This window comes from Chrysochloris asiatica, unplaced genomic scaffold (assembly GCF_000296735.1).
Source record: "Chrysochloris asiatica unplaced genomic scaffold, ChrAsi1.0 scaffold00257, whole genome shotgun sequence".
Classification (NCBI taxonomy): Eukaryota; Metazoa; Chordata; class Mammalia; order Afrosoricida; family Chrysochloridae; genus Chrysochloris; species Chrysochloris asiatica.
In genome coordinates, this window is record NW_006408775.1 from 1,047,831 (window position 1) to 1,068,836 (window position 21,006).

At 55.7% G+C, this 21,006-nt stretch overlaps 3 protein-coding genes across 3 annotated transcripts in view; 2 read left to right on the forward strand and 1 right to left on the reverse strand.

Moving 5' to 3' along the window:
* The first annotated feature begins 815 nt into the window (after positions 1–815).
* Positions 816–7,974, forward strand: BAIAP3 (BAI1-associated protein 3). Its single transcript, XM_006873938.1, has 33 exons — positions 816–946; positions 1,113–1,200; positions 1,277–1,357; positions 1,475–1,582; positions 1,701–1,760; positions 1,849–1,915; positions 1,994–2,198; positions 2,417–2,461; positions 2,577–2,654; positions 2,775–2,877; positions 3,069–3,176; positions 3,250–3,345; positions 3,450–3,553; positions 3,625–3,745; positions 4,115–4,239; positions 4,333–4,423; positions 4,569–4,625; positions 4,712–4,809; positions 4,885–4,936; positions 5,036–5,166; positions 5,261–5,384; positions 5,464–5,607; positions 5,691–5,779; positions 5,841–6,036; positions 6,121–6,189; positions 6,272–6,351; positions 6,420–6,528; positions 6,795–6,866; positions 7,001–7,081; positions 7,163–7,283; positions 7,369–7,492; positions 7,586–7,791; positions 7,871–7,974. Exons 1-33 carry the CDS (start codon positions 816–818, stop codon positions 7,972–7,974), a joined length of 3,468 nt encoding a protein of 1,155 aa, XP_006874000.1.
* A 158-nt stretch (positions 7,975–8,132) lies between these two features.
* Positions 8,133–11,206, reverse strand: TSR3 (TSR3, 20S rRNA accumulation, homolog (S. cerevisiae)). The gene is made up of 7 exons (XM_006873939.1): positions 11,095–11,206; positions 10,774–10,993; positions 10,257–10,450; positions 9,439–9,612; positions 9,265–9,328; positions 8,872–9,015; positions 8,133–8,244 (listed from the first exon to the last, which is right to left on the reverse strand). The coding sequence occupies exons 1-7, from the start codon at positions 11,204–11,206 to the stop codon at positions 8,133–8,135; spliced, it is 1,020 nt and encodes a 339-aa protein (XP_006874001.1).
* Positions 11,207–11,362: 156 nt separating this feature from the next.
* Positions 11,363–21,006, forward strand: part of GNPTG (N-acetylglucosamine-1-phosphate transferase, gamma subunit) — a 22,834-nt gene continuing 13,190 nt past the window's right edge. Inside the window, exons 1-3 of the mRNA XM_006873940.1 lie at positions 11,363–11,414; positions 11,497–11,554; positions 11,631–11,698. Coding sequence (XP_006874002.1) covers positions 11,363–11,414; positions 11,497–11,554; positions 11,631–11,698 — 178 coding nt within the window. The remainder of the gene's footprint in view (positions 11,415–11,496; positions 11,555–11,630; positions 11,699–21,006) is intronic.

A 21,006-nucleotide genomic window follows, 5' to 3' on the forward strand; every position in this document is an offset into this window, starting at 1 on the left:
CCTCCACATCTCTTGATTCTGAGCGAAGCCCCAGGGAAGAGCATGGGAGGATAGCAACCCTTCTGTAGCCCTGACCTAGGACCTCAGGGACACAGGTCCTGAGAGGCAGGTCGGGTGTAGGCTATGGCAGGGCATGCCCTCCCCTACGAAGCCCAGCGGCTCCCTCAGATGAGCACAAGCCTTTTACTCATCCTCCATCATGCCCCCAGACAACCCCACAGGCTCCCATTTTGCAGATGGGGACATGAGCTGAGCTAGGCAAAGTTGGCTGATCTCTCTGGGGCTCCCTGCACCTCAGCCTTCCCCCACACTCCCTGTCTTTGGTGGTCCCAGAAGACACAGCTGCCACCTGCAGAGACCCCTGGCTCCTGCCTTCACCTCCAGCAGTGGCCTCTCCTCTCCCCCCCACCCCCCAGGTGCATCTGGGTGCTAGAGGTCAGGAGGGTGATACTGATTAGTGTTGGGAGAACTCAGCAGTTGCCACCTTGCTATTCCTGGCTTTTGCTGCTTGGAGTTCAGGGGGCATGGTTCTTTGTGAACTGTTCAATGCGGCAGGTGGTCAGTGATTGTAAGAGACTGTGTGGGACAAGCTGAGTGAGTGAGAGCGTCAACAAACTAATGGATGAGGGAGGGAATGAAGGTGTGGAGGACGAAGGGGGATGGAGGGAGGAAGGGTGAACGGGTGGATAAGTGAGTAAACGAGTGGACGAGTGCGTGACCTAGTGAATGAAGATGTGAGGGATGCTGAGTAAGTAAATGAAGGACCGAACCAGTGAGTGACCAGTCCCGTTGTGCCCCTTGCACACAGGCCGGCCATGTCAAGCCTGCTGGACCTCAAGAGCACCGTGCTCCGGCAGGTGCAGGTGTGCCCATCCTTCCGACGCAGGAGCGAGGAAGAGGCAGGAAGCTCAGGCGCTGCTGCCCCAGCGCCCTCCCAGGAGGCCTGGTCAGTGCCACCCCTCCCTGCCCCTACCCCACCGGACTCAGTCACACCAGGGGGGAGGGTGCCAGGGTCGCCAGCAGACCCTGGCAGTGGTGCTTTGGACATGCTGCCCCCCACCCACACCTGCCTCTCTCTGGCACCCCATTGCCAACCGTGCGGCCATCTGCAGGAAGCCGGGGGATGGTGTGGAGTTCTTTGCGCAGATGCGCTTGCTGTTGAAGAAGGGCGAGAGCCGTCAGTGCCTGCCACGCCCCGAGGTGAGCCCCACCACGCCACCCACCACCCCCTATACCTATACCTACCCCCTGATGCCCACCTGAGCCCTCCCCACAGGTCCTCCTGCGCAGCGGCTCACCAGCTCCTGCTGAGCCTGTGGACCCCAACCGCGGCCTGAGGCCCCTGAGTCTGGAAGAGGTAAGAGGTGCCCAGGGTGGGGGCTGTGCTTCTTCCTCCCTTTGCCCTGCACCCATCAGGGCCTGGGGCCTAGGGTGGGTAAGGCCATGGACTCTGAGCACGCACCACCCATTCCAGGCAGAGATGCTCTACGAGGAAGCCTTGTACACAGTTCTGCACCGCGCAGGGACCATGGGCCCTGACCAGGTGGATGACCAGGATGCCCTGCTGGCCTACCTGGGCCAGGTGAGCCTGTCAGTCCCCACCCCCATGTCACTGTGCAGGCATGCACACATGCTGAGAGCATGCACACCCTCCTGCCCCGCTGGGGGCTCACCCCGCAGGCCTTGCCCCTATTTCCCAGGTTTTCAGCAGCAGCCCTGAGGAGCATGCGGAGGCCTTGGAGCATGTGAGAAAGGCCAAGGTGAGTGCTGTAGTGTACAGGGGGCAGGGTTTCAGGTGGGGGTCTGCAGTAGATCCACCCACTCTGACTCATGATCCCCCGACCTCAGGCCCCTGCCTATGCTCTCAAAGTCTCTGTCATGAGGGCCAAGAACCTGCTGGCCAAGGACCCTAATGGTGAGTGGGCAAGGGGGCAGCCTGGGCATGAGGCGTGAGCACTGCGGCCCTTTGACCTGGTGACCCACTTGCCTCCAGGTTTCAGTGATCCCTACTGCATGCTGGGTATCCTGCCAGCCTCAGGAGCCCCCCAGGAGCCCCCCGGGAAGGACCAGCGCTTCAGCTTCCGTAAGGGCAGCAGGCGTGGTGGTGGCACCAGGGACCCACTGCCCGCCAAGTGCATCCAGGTCACCGAGGTCAAGAGCAGCACACTGAACCCTGTGTGGAATGAGCACTTCTTCTTGTGAGACCCCCACCATCCCTGGGGGCACAGTGGCTGGGATGGGAGGGTGGCGGGACACCAAGGAGGGGGTTGGGTGCACCCCCAGAGACTGAGACTTAGACAGAGGTGCTGCTCCGCATACACAGCGGGCAATAAGTAGCAGGATTAGGATTCGAACCCATAACTGCCAAGGTGAACCAGGTGTCCCAGCATCCTCATAGCATCCATGTCCTTGACAGTGAGATCGAGGACGTCAGCATGGACCAGCTGCACCTGGACATTTGGTATGGGCCCCCCAAGACACGAGCATATTGTGCCTCTGATCAGGTGACAATGGAGGGGCCTCAGGGCCAGGCTTGGGGTTCCATCCAGGTAAGTCAGTGTCCCTGCCACCCCCAGGGACCACGATGATGATGTGTCTTTGATGGAGGCTTGCAGAAAACTGAACGAGGTCATGGGCCTGAAGGGCATGGGCAGGTAGGGGACCAGGATCCAGCCCAGGACCTCCCGGGCAGCCCTGTCCCTGTGTCTCTGCAACTCCACATCTGCAGCGTGGTTCCCCAGGGACCACTGGCCCAATGCCCCCCCTCCCCTCAGGTATTTTAAGCAGATTGTCAAATCAGCCCGGGCAAACGGGACAGCAGGGCCCACCGAGGACCACACTGATGACTTCCTGGGGAGCCTCAACATACCCATCCGTGTGAGTGGGCGGGTGACACCCTTCAACATTTGCTGCACACTCAGTGGCCCCGAAACTCCCCAAGAGTCTCTGTGCCTCTCTCTCTGCCGCCTGGACTGGGAGGGAGGGATGAGCTCTGGAAACTAGAGTCTGCATGAGACCATACCAGTTCCAGAGAGGTGTATGGGCCTGACCCCACCTTGCCCCCATAGGAGGTGCCCGTGGCTGGTGAGGACCGCTGGTTCAAGCTGGAGCCTCGGTCCAGTGCCTCCAGAGTGCAAGGTGAATGCCACCTGGTCCTCAAGCTGATCACCACGCAGGTGGGCCTGCCCTACCCCGTGTGCCTGTGGGGCTTTGGGGGGACTGGTAACAAGAGCAGGTCCTGCTTTGCAGAGAGACACGAGTATGAGCCAGCGAGGTCGCTCCGGCTTCCTGTCCTACCTGCTGCTGCTTGACAGCCTGCTGCAGTTCGAGCACCGTGCTGAGAAGGTAGTGGCTGTCCTGAGGACCCCCGTACACCAAGGCCAGGCAACTGGGAGGGGCGAGCAGGGTAGAGGGCTCTGATACCCACTCATACCTGCCCTCCGTCCCAGCCTGACTCCAGCAGCTGGTGCGGTGAGCTCAGCGGGCCGGCATCCACCATCCTCTCTCTGCATAGCGCCCAGAGCAACCTGTCACCCCTGCAGCTGGCTGTACTGTGAGTCTGGGGCTGGGCCGGAGCAGCCTGGACTGGGCTGGACACCGCCCTGACCAGGCTGGACCCCACAGGCACTGGCAGGTCAGCAGCCGGCACCATCAGACCTGTTCCTTGGACTACAGCTACCTGCTGGGGCTTTTGGACGACATGCAGACCCATTGGGAGCAGTCCACTTCACTGCCCCAAGAGCAGGTGGGTAGCCACCAACCCCTTGCTGGGACTACCAAGCCCACTGGGGGCACCCAGACACACTACATGACACCCACCAGCAAAGAGTGTTGATGAGTGGGAGTGACCACAAGTGGGGTATTGGGGAAGGCTGCCAGGTTTGAACTGATGGCTGAACAAGAGGGAGTGGGTGGACGAGGCTATCAAGGCAGAGGAACAGCAGATTGAGGGGAACAGCCCTTGCAAAGATCCTGGGGTACATCTGAGTATAAAGACACTTAGGAAGGCTAAGGTCACAGTGCAGGGAGTGACTTGGCTACACTGTGGACAGGGAAGGTGTTTGTGGGCGACACTGGGGTGGGTGGGGCTTCAGCAGAGGGTCTTGTCCCCTAGGAGGAGGGCCTAGCTGACAGCTTCTCAGCCTTCTCCGAGTTCGGGCTGCAGCTGCTGGGCCAGCTTAGAGACTACTTCCCCCCCACAAACAGCACAGCCATCTACCGCCTGGAAATGCTGCTCAAGTGGGTGCTGATGTGGGAAAGGGAGGGAGGGAGGGAGGGAGGGAAGGAAGGCGAGATGTGGTGACCCACAGTCAGCGGACGGCCTCCATCCAGGTGCCTGAGCAAGTTGCAGCTCTTCCAGCCTTCCTTTCAGACCTGCCCCTTTGACAACGAGCTGAACATGGATATCATTAAGACCCTAAAGGTACCTGTTAGGCCTGGACCAACTACACAAGAACTCCTGCTGGGAGCCCCGCCCCCGGGAAGCCCCGCCCATGGAATCCCCGACCCGGGAAGCCCCGCCCCTGAGAAGCCCCGCCCCCTATGCTACCCCAGTGACTTCCTTGCAGAAGGGCAACCAGGAGTGGTTCGAGAAGCTTCTGATAACTAAAAGCCCCCGGGAACAGGTGTGTTGCTGTGCGGGTCGGGCAATGGCTTCAGGTGCAGGTGAGGTGGGTGATGCGAGGCAGGTATGAGCAGGTTTTCCTTGCAGCCTGCACCGCAGCGCCTCCTGGGACTCATTGATCTAGCCGATGCTGTCTATGTGGATCTGCAGGCGGACTACGGCATCTATGCCAGCCTCTTCCACAGGTGGGTGTCCCCCATCGGGGCAGGGTCCAGGGTTCAGGGGTGGGGCAGCACATGGCTGATGCGGGTCCTTTGCAGTATCCTGAAGGTTGATTTCTTCACCCTAACCTTCCAGCAGCTGGAACGTCTGGTGAGGAGGGACCCTGAGCGTGCGGACCTGCTGGGCATGGGGAAGTGGAGGGAGGTGGTCCCGGGCTTGTCAGTGACTGACCTTGGCTTCCCTGAGCAGGTGGCCGACGAGGCATGCACACTGGCAGAGGAGCTGAAGCCCAAGCTGACCCCGGAGGTGGCCTCGGGGCTATTTGAGCTCTACCTGACGCTGGCAGACACCCAGCGTTTCTGGAGCAGAGTCCCTGGCCAGTGGGTGCCCCTCATGCTCTCCCTCCACCTGCCCACAGCTGTCAATGGGGGCTCCTTGAATCATGAGGCAGCCAACTGACCACCTCCCCCACAGGGACAGCCGGTCACTGGCCCTGGCTGACATCCATGGGCCCTTCCTGCCCGCCATCAAGCTGTGGCTGCAGGTTCTGCGGGACCAGACCAGGTGGCGGCTGCAAAGCGCTGTGGACATGGACATGGTGGGTGGCCTCCCAGCTGGTGAAGGGGCTGGATCTCACTCAGGCCCCCGCAAGCAACCCCAGTCCCTCTGTCCTCCAGCTGGAGCCCGCGGACGCTGACTCCAAACACAGCGGTTCTGCCACGGCTGCTGGACTAAGCTTCCATCAAGTCCAAGAGCTATGGGTGCGCCTGGCCTGGCCAGACCCCATCCAGGCTCAGGGACTAGGCACTCAGCTAGGCCAGGTGCGTCTGCCGGGATACGGCTGGGAGGGGCAGGGCGCAGGGGGCAGCAGGGCCAGGGACAGCCCCGTGTCCCCCCTTCCTAGGACATGTGCGAGGCCGCCCTGTTCTACACGGAGCTACTGCGGAAGAAGGTGGACGCGCAGCCTGGTGCCGCGGTTGAGGCGGTGAGTGACCCCGAAAGCGATGAAGGGAGGGGGCTACACGCCCCTGGCCCATACTCTCTGTCCCCATCCCCAGCTCTGTGCGGTCCTTAACGATGTGGAGCTGGTGCGCAAGGCTGCCGGGCAGGCGCTGAGAGGTCTGGTGTTGTTGGAAGGCGCTGGTGGGCCCGAAGGGGGACTCCCGCGGCCCTTGCTCAGCTGCACTCAGGTGCTAGACGAGGATCTGCAGCGCGAGGCCCGCACGGTGACGGCTCACCTGACCTCCAAGGTGGGCGGTATCGGTATCAGGACAGGGGGCGGGGGAAGGGGCGGACTCAGCTGTGGCAGCCTGCAGAATGCCCCCTTTCTCCAGATGGTAGGGGACATCCGGAAATACGTGCAGCACGTCAGCCTGTCGCCGGACTCCATTCAGAACGACGAGGTGCGGCCAGGCAGAGGCTCAGGTGGGAGCGGTGGCGGGGTGGGCAGCCGAGTGGGGCCGGCCCTGAGCAGCCCGCCCGCAGGCCGTGGCCCCACTCATGAGGTACTTGGATGACAAGCTGGCCCAGTTGAACGCCTCGCTGGTGAAGGAGAACCTGGACAGGTACTCTCGGATGTGGGAGGCGGGTGAGGGGGTGGCCGGAGCCGTAAACAAAAGCCGGGTCTCTGTAGGGTGCTGGAGGCTCTCTGGGAGCTGTTGCTGCAAGCAATTCTGCAGGCACTGGGGGCAAACCGAGATGTCTCCGCAGACTTCTACAGCCGTTTCCATTTCGCCCTAGAGGTAGGACCCGCCCCGATCGATCTCTGAGGTGGCCTGGGGAAGCCACCTGTAACTCGCTTGGGCCCAGACCTCCTGCATTCGCAGCCCCTGGGAAGGTGACAGATGTCTGGCCCAGGCGCACGCCTTTGCCCAAGCTTCCTGGGGGAGTTTGATGAGCCACTCATGGGACCCAGCTCCCAAGATACCCAGTACTGCCCGAGATTCCCCAGAACTGGAGATCTGCCCTCCTGCCCCAGCACAAGCCTGCCCTTCTCTCCCTGCCCCAGGCCCTGGTGAACTTCTTCCACGCCGAAGGCCAGGGCCTGCCCCTAGAGAGCTTGCGGGATGGCAGCTACAAGGTGAGCTCAGGACGCGGGAAAGAGGCGCGTGAGCATCTGCGGCCCCCTGACCCTGACCACCCGGAATCTCAGGCCGGTGTCCCCAGCGCAGTCACCTACCTTGAGCCCCTCGTCTCTACCCGCTACTCCCGCAGAGGCTGGAGGAAGAGCTGCGTTTGCACAGGTGCTCCACTCGTGAGTGTATAGAGCAGTTCTACCTGGACAAACTCAAGCAGGTAGGGCTGCCCTGGTACGCGCAAAGGTCCCACCCGAGAGGCCCTGGGAATCCCGAGCTCTGCGGTTTGCTCTTTCCGCAGAGGCCCATGGAGCAAAACAAGTTCGGGCGCCTTAGCATCCGCTGCTACTACGAGGCAGCCGAACAGCGGCTGGCGGTGGAGGTTTTGCATGCAGCCGACTTGCTTCCACTGGACGCCAACGGTGAGCTGGGGCGAGGCTGATTGGGGTCGGAGCGACGGGGGCGGGCATAGGGCGGGCCCAACTCGGCCACCCTCCCTACCTCCAGGCCTGAGCGACCCTTTCGTGATTGTGGAGCTGGGCCCACCCCACCTCTTTCCGCTGGTCCGTAGTCAGAGGACCCCCGTCAAAACTCGGACCTTGCACCCGGTGTATGACGAACTCTTTTACTTGTAAGTGTCAGACCCCCCCCCCCCCCCGAGCCAGTAGGCGTGGTCACTGCAGGCTGACTTCCGGTGGGTGACCTTACACCCGTGTGTCCATAGCTCTGTGCCTGCTGAGGCGTGCCGCCGCCGCGCTGCCTGCCTGCTGTTTACCGTCATGGACCACGACTGGTTGTCCACTAATGACTTTGCGGGCGAGGCGGCCCTCAGCCTGGGTAGCATCAGCGGCGTGGCCCGGTCCCAAGCAGGAGGGGGCATGCGCACCATACAGCCCATCACCCTGCACCTGCGCAGGCCCAAGGCTCATGGTGAGTGCAGGGAGGCGCGGGCAGGAGGGACAGGGATGAGAGGGTGGCGCCTGCCTGACCTGGCTTCTCCCCCTCTCAGTGCGGTCAGCGTTGAGAATGCTGGAGGGCCGTGCCAACAAGGAGGCACAGGACTTTGTCAAGCGGCTCCGGGAGCTGGACAAGTGCATGGAGGCAGATGCCTAAGCCCCTCCTCTCTCACCCCCACCCCTGTCACCTCACCATGCCGCCCCCTTCCCCTGCTGGGTGGCATGTGTGCTATGGCTGGACCGCATGGCTTCCCTTCACTCTGGCCTTCTTGGTGTGGTTGTCCTGTGAACCCCCACTTGACTGAACCTACATGCTCACTCCCAACCCAATGCAGTCTCCATGGTACCAATGAGCAGCAGCTGCCCTGGGGCAGAAGGGGACCCAGCCACCAGGTGGGTGACCCTCCAACTTGCCACGCCATGCCAGCTGGGGGGGGGGGTTGTGGCTGTATTCCTAGGGGGCACTGTCATCACACTGGGGGTGGGGGTGGGATGAGCCCAGGGACAGCACTCAGTGTCTTCTTCCCAGTCATGTCCACCCCCTGTGGTACCAGTGCCAGAGAGCCCAGGTGGAGGCAGCAAATGGGGTCATCCCTCCCCTTTAGTGGGAGGAGAGGTCTGCTAAGAATGACCAGGTCTTGCCCCGAACCCTGATCCCAGGTGAAGCTCCCTGGGGTCATTCCGAGGAGGGGACAGCACGTGAAGCTGGTGGACGAGCCCACCCACACGAGCATCCCTTTCATGCAGAACCTGTTCAGCTGGAGTCTGAGTGTCCCCACCTCCCCTTTGGGTGCTCCACGCCAAGGGTGAAGAAACAGATGCACATGGGGTTCCTTCACTCCAAGATTTATTGAGGGGGCTCCAGGGCAGGACCCAGGGGCCAGGCAGTGTTGGCACAGAGCTGATGTCCAGTGCTGCTGGTGGCCACCAAGAGCCGCAATCACCAGGCCTTTCTGCTTCCCACTCCTTGCTGCAGTCCTGAGTTCACCCAGCCGTGACAAATACACATGTCTGTGACCTTCAGTCTCTCTGTCTCCTACTGATTCCTTCCCACATGCCCTCCAGAGGGTCAGCCGTGGCCTCCTTCCTCAGCTCCTCCTCAGGGATACCTGCTCCAGCCTCAGCACGCTTCCCCGGCTCCTCTTTCTCCTCCTCCTCAGACTTGTCCTCGTCACTGTCACCACTGTCTGGGGACAGCCTGGAAGGGAACGAGCAGTGTGTCCCTGAAGGCATTACCTCACCTCCCTTGGGCAGGCCTTGCTGGTGAACTCCCCCAGAGCACAGGCTTACAGCTCTTCTTCTTCGCAGTCCTGTCAGCCAAGCCCTCTCTGGAAACTTCTGCTTTCCCTCCCCCACAGATAGAAACCCCTGGGTGGGTGTGTGTATGTAAAGGGGGGGGGGGGGGAGAGGCGGCTACAGCCACAGAGCTGGGAAGCTTCAGACTTACCGGGAGCTGGCCACAGGCCTGTTGAGGTTTGCAAACTCCCGCCCTGAATCCACATCAAAGGGATCTGAATGGAGGGAGATAATGGAGGGCAGTGAGCTGGACTCAGGCAGTGGCAGGCCAGCAGGGTCTGTGCATTCACCCTGGGAGCTCCTGTGGTGGGGGGGGGTGTCTCACCAATCTCTTCCTCGGGGTCCTCCTGGGCGCTGGCCAGAAAGTCCTTCTCAGCCTGCAGCACCTCCTCTGGGTCACTGCAGGCCGAGTAACTGTCTAGGAGCTGGCGGTTCAGGTCCAGGAAGGCTTTACCCCATTTAAACTTCCGAAGCAGGATGACAGCCAGGTCAGAAAAGCCTGGCAGGACAAGAAAAGGGGAGTCCCATGATGCCCACAGCCCCTCTCTCGAGTCCTAACCTCCAGTCCTCCCTCCTACTGCTGCCCCTGTGAAGCCCGCCCGCCCCAAGACTGCCCTGTGGGCCTCCCCTCTGAGACAAGTCAAGGTGAGGGGCCTCTAGGCCATGCCTCCAGAGGGCAGGCACGCCTGACTTTATAGCAATTCACTGTTCTTTCCATATAGCTGCCTTTTTTTCCTTTCTTCAAATTTGGAAGGTTTGTGGCAGCCCTGCCTTGAGCTGAGTCCATCAAAGCCATTTTTCCAACTGCCTGGGCTCACTTTGTGTCCCTGCTGGGCTTTCTCGTCATGCTAGTCCACATTCCACAGATCCCAGTCTAGTGTCACATGACTTCTGTGTGTACCCAGAAACCAAGGGCTACAAGTGACTGGCTCTATTGTGGTGGTGTGGAACTGAACCCACAGTTTTCTGTGAAGTATGCATGTTAACGTGAGTGCTGCTGGTTAGGACGCCATCTCGGAGCCCCGGCCTTTAAGGGAAAGTTGGAACTGATACCCTCGTCTGCCAGTCCCAACAACGTCTTATCATCGTGTCCCTTCTTGTATTCCTCCTGGGACTGAGTCTAGCCCAGATGGTGACACTCACCCAGGATGCAAAAGGTGGCTGCAAAGGCCTCTACACAGGACAGCTTGCAGGGCCGGCCATAGTTCACGGGGTTGGCAGCCAGCAAGTAGGGCAGGAGTCTCAGGTGGCTGCCCCGCATCTTGCTGAACGGTGTCTCGTCCAGCCTGGCCCAGGAACAGTCGATGACAGCGACCCCTGACTGGGCTACCAGCTGTCTGCAGATAACAACACAGAGCTGGGTGGTTCCAGCTCAGCATTGCCTTAGTGATGACCCACACGGAGGCCTTACTAACCTCACAACACGCAGCTTCAAAGAACAAACTTTTAAAGCAGCATGCTTGGTTATTCACCCTAGGCTCTGGGAGCAAACCCGGCACATGTTTCCTGCCCACGTGGACCACAGTCTAGGGGGTTGGAAGTTAGATACACAAACACCAATTAGTGGACCCCGAAAAGAATGATGCCCCTAGAGATCAGGTACCCAAGACGAGACAGTCCGGGAAGGCACCCCCTCCCAGCCCAGGCCTTCCGCGCCTACCTGTCTGCAGGGGACACGTACTGGGTGCCCATGGGGCTGAGCACCAGACCACCGAAGCGTTGCCCCAAGCGCAGGCAGCGCACCAGACCCAGTCGGGCCAGCTTGCGGCCGGTGCAACGCCGAGGATCACAATGGCCCAGCTCCCACATGGCCAGTGGGCAGGGCAGCCCCATCGCTCCCTGGCCCTCCTCGTCCCCGGCCGCATCTGCCTCCACGGACGCTGAACCGGGAGAGAGAAAGAGGACCCTTCAGGTGCGGGTTCTCGGGCTGGCCCTAAACCTTCGACCCCAACCCAGGGCTCTCCCATCACCCCGCGCTCACCGCGCAGCGCAGCGCCGACCTCCTCAGTGAAAGCCTCCAGGGAGCGGCCCACGGGGCGCCGAGCACGGGCGACTTCGGCCCGGGGCCCGCGCGGCGCCCTCCTGCGACCCATCGCGGAGAGCTTGGCGCTCAGCGAGCCACCGGACCAGCCGTCCCAGGAAGTACGGCTGAAGTACGGCTGTGCTGGAGTACGCGCATGCGTTGCGCGCCACTTCCTGTGCTCACGTGACGTATCTGCGTTCACGTGACCCGGGCGGGCTGCGGAGCTATGGCTGCTGGGCTGGCTGGCTCTCTGCTGCTCCTCGCGCTGGCGGCGCACGGTTAGTGACTGGCCTTCCGCGTCCCCTCCCGTGTCCCCACCCCTGGGCTTGCTGCCCATCCCTCACCGCTTCGCTCTTCTAGGGCCGGGACCCACGTGTACTGTCAAGATGAAGGTGGTGGAAGAGCCTAACACGTTCGGGTGAGTAGACTCGCGGGCGGCGCGGCATTAGGCGGAGGGGCGGCCCGGCTTCCGGCTGACCTTTCGTATTCCGTAGGCTTAACAACCCGTTCCTGCCGCAGACCAGTCGGCTCCAGCCCAAGAGGGATCCCTCACCTGTGTCTGGTTAGTGCAGTATCCCGGCCGGGCGGCGGTGCGGGACGGAGCAGGGAGCTTGTCTGGGTATTGACTAGGTCACAGCTGTGATGAGACCGCCTAGGAGCCTGCTGGAGGACCAGGGGAGAGCCCTGGAGCTGGACCTCCAAGGGCGTAACGCTAGAGTCTGGGAAGAAGGGCTGCATGTCGGAGGGACCCTGGGAGTTAAGGCCGGTGGATGTTTGCGTTCGTTTGGCAACTCATTAGAATTTTAAATTAGGCGATATCACACCAGAACATTTTGTACCAAGTGAAAATACTTAACCCTGATTTAGTCCTTTATGTCTCTTTCCAGAGGGAATCACCGTTAGCAGTTTTGTATCTGTCTTTGCAGACATATTTCAGTGCGCGAAGTTCATACGTGTGCAAGTGGAAAATGTGTAGCCAGTTTTGTGGTCTTTGCCTTTAAAAACAAAACAACAACCCTACCATAATGTTACAAAAGTTGGTAGTCTTGGAGTTCTTCATGTTTTCTAGCTGCTGCTGGTATTCTTAGGATCATACGCATTCTTCTGTTGTCAGGCATTGAGAATGTGTCCACTCCCTTGTCATTAGAAACAGCGCTTACGAAAATGTTATTTGTATGTGTGTGAGTGTTTCCCTAAGGCCGAATTGCTGGGTCATGGAGTCATTTTAAGTGTGGAATGAGTATGGAATGTTAAAAGTTAGTTTATTGAATTCCACTATGTTGGAGTCAGTGCTGGGGGACTGGGGGAGGATGCAGAAACAAACGAAACATATAATGTTTGTCCTCAGGGACAGTCGAGTGTGTGTGTGTACATCGGCAAGCACTAAATAATGAGGTTGATAAAATATGTAGGCTATCCCTGGTGATAAATGCCATGTGTTGTTGTTGTTACGTGCCGTCGAGTCGATTCCGACCCACAGCGACCCTGTACAGGGTTTCCAAGGCTGTAAATCTTGACGGGAGTAGAAAGCCTCATCTTTCTCCCGCGAAGTGGCTGATAGTTTTGAACTGGTGACCTTAAGATTCGCAGCCCAATTCATAACCACTACGCTACCAGAGCTCCTAAATGCCATATAGTAGATGCTTAAAGCGAGAAAAGAGACAGGAAGTGTGTGTGTGAGAGTGTTGTTTGGGGACTTGCTGTTGTATGCGCATACAGGGTAAATGTCTTCATGTAAAGGTTACATTTGAGCAAAGAGACAGAGGAGGAAGTGACACTGAATTATAGCGGGAGAGGGTGCCGGGAAGGGAACAGTCACAGGTCTTGGGCCAGGGCAGATAGGACTAGAGGCTGCATGCACCAGGAAGTGAGTTCAGAGATAAAGGGGCTCGATAATGCAGGGTGTTTTTTGTGGGCCCTTAGACTCTGTGGTGCGACAGCTCGCCACAAGGTCAGTGGTTCAAATCCACCAGCTGCTCCTTAGAAACCCTATATGAGGTCACTATGAATTGGAACTGACTGGACAGCACTTAACAATAACAACAACATTTGGACTTTGAGAGGTCTCTGGGTGGCACGAACAGTTCAACGTTGGACTGCCAGCCAGAAAGTTAGCAGTTAGTACCCATCCCGAGAAAGCTCAGAAGGGAAGTGTAGATGGTGGAGTTAGAGACACTTTGGAGCAGCCCTGGGCTGCATAGGGGAGGGAGGCATCATGAGTCAGAGTCCATTTAGCAACACAGCTGGAACGAATTCTGTTCCAAGTTTCACGGAGAAGTAAAGGTCAACAAAATCAGAGAGCCTGGGTGGCTGAAGGCCAGCATGCCCTGTACCCTCCTCTGTCTGTGTCTTAATGGGGGAAAATGTGAATTCTTAGTTTGCTGAACCATTTACCCCCGTGTGCATCTGCCCAAAAAAACCCCAAACTCACTGCAGCTCAGTAGGGTTTCTAAAGCTGAATTCTACATGAAAGCAGGCTGCCACGTCTATCTCCCTCTTACTCTCAGAGCGGCTGCTGGGTTCTAACCATGCGCATTTCAGTTAGCGGCCGAGCACTTGAACCTCCGCACCACCAAGGCTCCTAGCATCTCTCATCCCTTGTGAAACTAGCACTGATTTTATGGTGTGTTCGTCCATGCCAAGAATTCTGCAGTTGTGTCTCCAATGTCTTGTAAAATTCTCCCCACCCACCTTCAAAGCAGTTTCAAGAGTCATGGGAGTGTTTGGCTGATTGTATTTCTCTGGTGTTTTCGTCTAGAATGTCTAATCTCCTCTTTCCTATTTAAAAAAATACTTCTATGTCATGATCTTGACTCTCTTGAAGCATCCAGGCACACTGTCTGGTATCGAGCGTCCGGCTTTCTGTCCCTGTCTCTTTACCGTGTCATTTAGCTTGTTCTGCTCTCCCTGCTGTTTCCCATGAACACTGAAATGGGCCTGGACGCACGACCAACATCAGGTGAAGTTGGGCAAGAATAGGTCAGAAAGGGGGCTTTGGGCTGCGACTCACATTGCCTCCTAATCACGTCAGACCCTTTACTGCCACGTCGATTCTGTGTCACCGCAACCCTGTGTGTTTTAGAGCAGAGCTGTAGTCTCCATGGAAACAAGTCATTAGGCCTTCCTTCTGTGATACTGTGGGGTGGGCTTGAACCACAGAACTTTATGTTGTTGCTAAATGCTGTCAAGTCAGTTCCTACTCATAGCATCCCTGTATAGGGTTTCTGAGAAGTGGCTGATGAGTTTGACCCGTCACCCTTGCCGTGCACACCGACCTCTGCCATCCAGTGTGTTATCCTGCAGCCGCAAACTTTGTTGTTGTGAAGTGCCATCGAGTCGATTCTGACTCAGGGCGACCTTATATAGGGTTTCCAAGGAGCAGCTGGTGAGCTTGAACCACCAACCTGCATGCAGTCTGAAGCAGCAACCTTCACATTAAACCAATAAAATCAAACCCGCTGCTGTTGAGTTGATTCCAACTCATGTGACCCCGTAGGACAGAGTAGAACCGCCCCATTGAATTTCCGAGGCTGTCGATCTTTTTCTTTTTTTTTTTAAACTTTTTATTGTGACTTGTGTGAAGGTTAACAGATCATCAGTCCCACATCCAACAAATCACACACTTTATTTCATTACAATGATTGCAATCCTAGGCTCTTTTTGATTGGGAGGAGGTATAATCAAGCTTAATACGGATTTTCTGTTGGGAGGCTGACCCCTCCTTTTGTTTCCTGGTGCTGGTCTGGCGTCTCCCCATGTACACACAGGGGTCCCTCAGATCTCAGATCCCTTTTAGCTAACATCGTTTTTTTGTTCCCCTAACATTATCTTTTATTTAAACAGAAATAGTAACCATCAGTGTCCTTACATAACCAGTATCCTAGAGTGGGAAATGGAGCCCTGGTGTGGCGCTGTGGGTTAATGTGCTGGACTGCAAAGTCGCTTCAAGCCGCAGTCGGCAGTTCAAGCTCACCAGTTGCTCCTCCGAAACCCTATACAGGGTCACTATGGGTCCGAAACTACTCAATAGCACTTAACAACAACAACCAAGGGTGATAAACTAATGCAGCTCTAGTGTTAGGGCTGGTGATCTGGCGGCTATCCACTAGGGGACTACTCCTGAAACATTGTAACAAGTTTGACCCTACTTAGAATTTCAAACTGGAGGGAATTTTAGAAATCATCCTAATCCCATCTGCCTCGTTTTAAACTGTGGAAACCAAGACCTAGAGAGACAATGAAATTTGCCCAAGAGTCAGATCAGGACTAGAAGAAACCAAGCAAGCCATTGATACGCCAAAGGCATTCTCTCATCTTCTTAAATGATGTGTAAATATTATGGTTTGAAAAGCAGACTTTTCTCCTAGTTTTAGATCAATTGTGAATCACAGACTGATATACATGTACCAGGATATTGATGAGCTTTGTTTTTTAAACTAATACTGGAACTGAATTCCCAGCCAGCCATTAGCAGGAAACAGTTTGGGCAATCAAATCTATTTTCCAAGACAGCTGGCCAGAGTTAAGGGTGGAGGTTGGAGCACCTGGGAATTTTCGCAGCTCCATTCTTTCCCCTTGAAGTCTGGTGCAGATCAGTGTTGGGAGGGGACTCAGCTGCCCGTTCTCAAGCAGTGAGGTCGCTATGAGTGGGTGCCGACTCGATGGCACCGAACAGCCACCACCACCAATCATTGTAACCTAGTTGATTCTAACTGCAGTTCCAGCCATGTATTTCTCCCACTGAGCGGCTGGAGGGTTTGAACCGCAGTCCTTTCAGTTAGCAGCATAGCACTTTACTGCTGCGGCATCCTGGTGTGGCGCTGTGGTTAAAGCACTGAAGTGTAAAGTCAGTTTGAACCCTAAGATCGGCGGTTCAAGCTCACCATCCGCTCCTCGGAAATCCTAGAGAGTCACTATGGATCGGAACTGAGTCCATGGCACCTACAACATGGCACTAGCAGGACTCCACATCCTAATTTCTCTGGGGGCACAAGAAACGACACTGATGATTTCCTGCTGAAATCTTCCTCCTGCGAGGTTGTCCATCTTCATGGAAGCAGATGGCTTCTGCTGAGCTGGACTCACGGACCTTCCAGTTTGCACCACCTTGATGCACATGATGTGGGAAGGCGTTTATTGCCAAGTAACCTTTAATCACATGGTTGATGCTGGCTGGGGGTGTAGCCACTGAGAAAGGTGGGTTTCTCCTGAGTAGTCAGTGGCCTCTCTGGGGGGGGCTTGGAACTGCATGTTACTGTGACACGGTAGGAAACACTGGGTGTCTTCGTGCTCCCTGCGGTGCGTGTCAGCAGGAGGCCCCTGGTAAAGGGGGCTGCCCGGCCTTGTGTGCCCTCCCCACCTTTTCTTGTTGACTAGCAATCTAGGCTCAGAGGTAAGCCAGTCTGTGTCCTTCTCCGTGTATTACCATTGACAGCCCAGCCCAGTAAGATCTAGATCTGAGGGCTTCCATCTGTGTAGCCACCGCCTCAGACCAGGCAGAGAGCAGCCCCTCCCAGCCAGCTTTCTCTCACTGCTACTGAGTTTGTTAGGTTTCACTGATGGTGACTTTGTTACATTTCCCTCACTGCTGGTGAATTTGGTATGTTTCACAGCTGGTGACTTTGTTACATTTCCCTCACTGCTGGTGAATTTGGTATGTGTCACTGCTGATGAGTTTGTTACATTTCCCTCACTGCTGGTGAATTTGTTACATTTCCCTCACTGATGGTGAGTTTGTTACATTTCCCTCACTGCTGGTGAGTTTGGTATGTGTCACTGCTGATGAGTTTGTTGTGTGTGGACTTCAGTGTCTGCAGTTTCCTCTCAGCACCAGTTGGGATGTGTGTGTTTTTCATTGTGGTGAAAGGAGATAAAACATACACCATTTCAGCAATCCCTACATGTGTAACTCAGTAGTTGTGTGGCCCCTGTGACTTTTTCTGAATCAGCCCACTCCCATTGACACATTCCCCCATCCTGGGCAGCAGCAGACTCACCTTGGCTTCTACATGGGCTTAGTTCATGTACTTGGATTCACATAGTATTGGCCTTTGGTGACTGACTTTTGTTCAATATGATGTTTCCAAGGTTCCCCCACATTGGATGTGTGTCAGTATTCAGCTCATGTCTCTGCGATGCCCGTGTGTTGTGTGCACACTGTTCCTGGTCCTCTGCTCTTGGGACAGGCCCAGATTACATAAGACAAAGTCTCTCTGACTTTGCTTCTTGGGAGCATCAGGCCATGTTTCGTCCAATACCGATCGTCCGCTCTTGGGTCTGGTGTCAGTGGTTCACCAGCACCATCATTCAGATGTCAGTCTTCCTTCCTCAGTGTTCGGCTTTGGCATAAACAGGTGACTGAAACCCTGACTTGGGTCAGCTATACCCTCATTCTCAAATGTGGTGGACAGCATTTGATACCCTTGCCTTTAGGGATAAACCCTACCTAGGTGTGATGAATGCGTACATATTTCACGTCGTAGGAATTCAGGTTCTAGTTATTTCTGAATTGGGTTTGTTTTTCATTTTGTATTTCTTTTTTTTTTTGGTGGGGATAGTTCATTTCTGTTTACTTGCTGAGGTTTTCTATCCTCTGTCCCGTCATTATGAATTTCACATTACCCCTTGAGAGTAGCTGTAACAGCTGCTTGGAAATTATTTTCTAATTCCAACATCTGTGGCATCTCGGGGCGCATCCCTGCTCCGGGGTATCTGGACCACTTTTGCCTTGTCTTCGTATTGCTAGTAATTTTGGAATTTATTCTTTCAGTGATCCAAGGTTCTGTTGTGATGCTGTGGGCTTTTTTCCCAAAACAAGCCGCTGACTGGCTGCATTGTGAACCCTAAGCTGCCCCCCTGTGGTGGGAGCGGGAACAGCTACCCTGCCTTCTGGGGTGTGCGCAGGCTCAGATGGAGTTCTGGGTGGAGTTTAGGGCACAACATGGGTTCCCTCTCTGGCCACGGGAGTCCTGGTGACAGGGAGGTTAAGCACTCTACTGCTAATCGTAAGGTCAGCAGTTCAAACCCATCAGAGAGAAAGATGAGGCCATCGGCTCCCTGGAAACCCTATGGGGCGTCTTATTCTGGGTCAGGACAGACTCCAGGGAAATACGTTTGTTTTCGAATTTTCTCTCCGCAACTTTCCGGCTCTGAGTCCCAGTCTCCCTGCCCCCAGGTGGCGCCGGCTGGGCCTGCTGGGAGCGGGGCCAGGGAATGGGAGCAGCATTCTTACCCCTGCTCACACTTACTCGAGCCCCCTCCTGCGGTTGGCTGGCTGCTCACCAAGCTCTTTGGCTTCCTACCAGGATCCCCGTGTCCACCACGTGAGGACCTCGCCTGCCCCGCCCCGCCCCGGAGCTTTATTTGGGGGTGGGGGGTCCCTGGTTCCCCGTGCCCACCACGTGAGGACCTCGCCTGCCCCGCCCCGCCCCGGAGCTTTATTTGGGGGTGGGGGGTGGGGTAGTTACTGCCCTTTTGGTCTCCAGTGGTCGATTGTTCTCAGGAGCGTGAACTTTCTGAGGCATCTCATAGGCTGTAAGGTGGCCCCCGGGGCTGGGTTCAGTTGCAGTCTCCGGGATGATGTGGCATCTCCTACCCGTATTGCTACTGACAAAGGTCCCCAACCTCCCAAACGACTGTGCCCACCATTGTGGTGCCTGTCTGTGCCGCTCCTCTGTTGGGATGTAGCCCACTGTGTTCATCTGGAAACCATTCGGGGACAGTCTGCTCTGCCCTAGAGGGTGGCTGTGATCCCGAATAGATTCCATGGCGGTGGGTTTGGCTTTTGGTGGGTTTGCTTTCGGGAACCGTGGTGGTGCTGTGGGTTAAGTATTGGGTTGCTAAACAAAAGGTCGGTGGTTTGAACCCACCAGCGGCTCCACTGGAAAACATTTCATCCTCTTGTTTTTTCATTTAAGATTTTTTTGAAACTTTTATTGTGAGCTGAGTGAAGGTTTAGAGTGCATCCTCAGTTTTAGATCTAGAAAATAACACACATTGTTACAGCTCAGCGATTGCAGTCCATCCATGTAACAAGTTATTCCCTTTCCATTCCACCGTCCTTCCTAAGCCCTCGGAACCTTGTCCCCAGGGAAATGTAGCTCTTTGATCTGAGTGGTTGACAGTTCCATGGTGAGGGTACATTAGTAATGTTCCCCACCCCCATAGACCTTTCTGCTGCTTATCTGAAAATTGGACCCAGAGGGAGTTCTGTTCCAGACCTGAACTGTGGCTGAGGATCCGTCTCAGATTCCTCCAGTCTCTTTGTGACCAGTAAGCCTGGTCTTTTTATAATTTTGAGTTTTGTTCTACATTGTCTCCGACTCTATTTGTGCCCTTTCATAGCAGCTGGTAGAGGTAGTCGGGTGTTAATTTCTTCTGGTCTCAGAGTTGTGGGGACTGAGGGTTACAAATTCCATTCGTCCACTGGACAAAATAACCTCCAGCTTCTTCAGTTCTCATCACTCTTTCTTCCGCACATGGACAGACCTTAGTTGCACCTTAGATGACTACTCAGGAGCTTTGAAGATCCCAGACGCTCCTCAGCACAGGAGGATGTTCAGCACTGTGGACTATGGTATGCCAGCTGGCCATGGTGTCCCTCAGACTGTGGTCCTGAACCCTCAGGCCCAGCAACTCATTGCCTCAAGGTCTTTGATAATATTCAAGAAAGAATCCTGGTGTGGTGCTATAGGGTAAGCACTGGACTGCTAACTGCGAGGTCAGTGGTCCAAACTCACCAGGCGCACCTCAGAAATACAGGGTCGCTGCGAGCCAGAAAGAACTTGACAACAGTTAACATTCATAGGTGTGTTTGCAGCAAAGGTAAATTCCCACATACAGACGTCCCGTATGGTGGCCCGCCCGCCTGTGTATCTGTCCGTGGATCTACCTGTAGAACACTGGTTCTGAACTGTGGTAACAGTGCTTACCTCTGTCCCCTTTAGCCCTCCACCCGTCTTCGTCATTCTTCAGCCAGCTGCCCTTTGGTTGTATGTTGCCTTTCCCATCACCCAAGTTAACACATGTCTACCCTCTACCTTTGAATTATTCTCCCTTCCCTCCCAACTCTGGTAACCACTAAGTCTGTTTCTTTTTAGCATGAAAACCTTTTGCGTTGTCTCATACAATATTTGTCCTTATGTGATTGAGTAATTTCACTTAGCATAATGTCCTTCAGGTGCATCCATGATATAATGTTTTGTAGGTTCATTGTTTATTTCCACCATGTGTATGTATGTATGTACCACAGTTTGTTTACCCACTCTTCCACTGATGGGCATGTGGACGGTCTCATCTTTTTGCTGTTGGGAATATGCTGCGATGAACGTGGGTGTGCAGAGATCTACTCATGTCCTGGCTCTGATTTCTTGGGGGTATGTGCTACTGTAGGGTAAACCCTCAACCTCAAGTCAGCCTGAACCACAAGGTGGGCACTTCAGACTCACCTCGGGAACCCTACACAGAGTGAGAGTCGGAAGCGACTCGACGGCACTTAAAAATAACATACACCAAGTCGAGGGATTTCTGGGTCCTTTGTGACATTTTGAGGAAATGCCATTTTCCGCCGTGGTTACACCCATTTCACAGTCCCACCAGCAATGTTGGGAGAAGGTCTTAGTCTTTCCACACCCTCACCAGCATTTGTTTTCTTCTGTGTTTTTTTTAACTTTGCTGTTACTGCTGGGGTGAGCTGAGAGCTCATTGTTGGTTTGATTTGCATCTCTCAGGTGGACTCCTGGACTTCTGACGTGGTGCAATAGGATCAGCACTGGACTGAGAACCACAAGGTCGGCAGTTCAAACCCACCAGCTGCTCCTTAGAAACCCTATACAGGGTCACTATGAGTTCAGAACCGACTCGACGGCACTT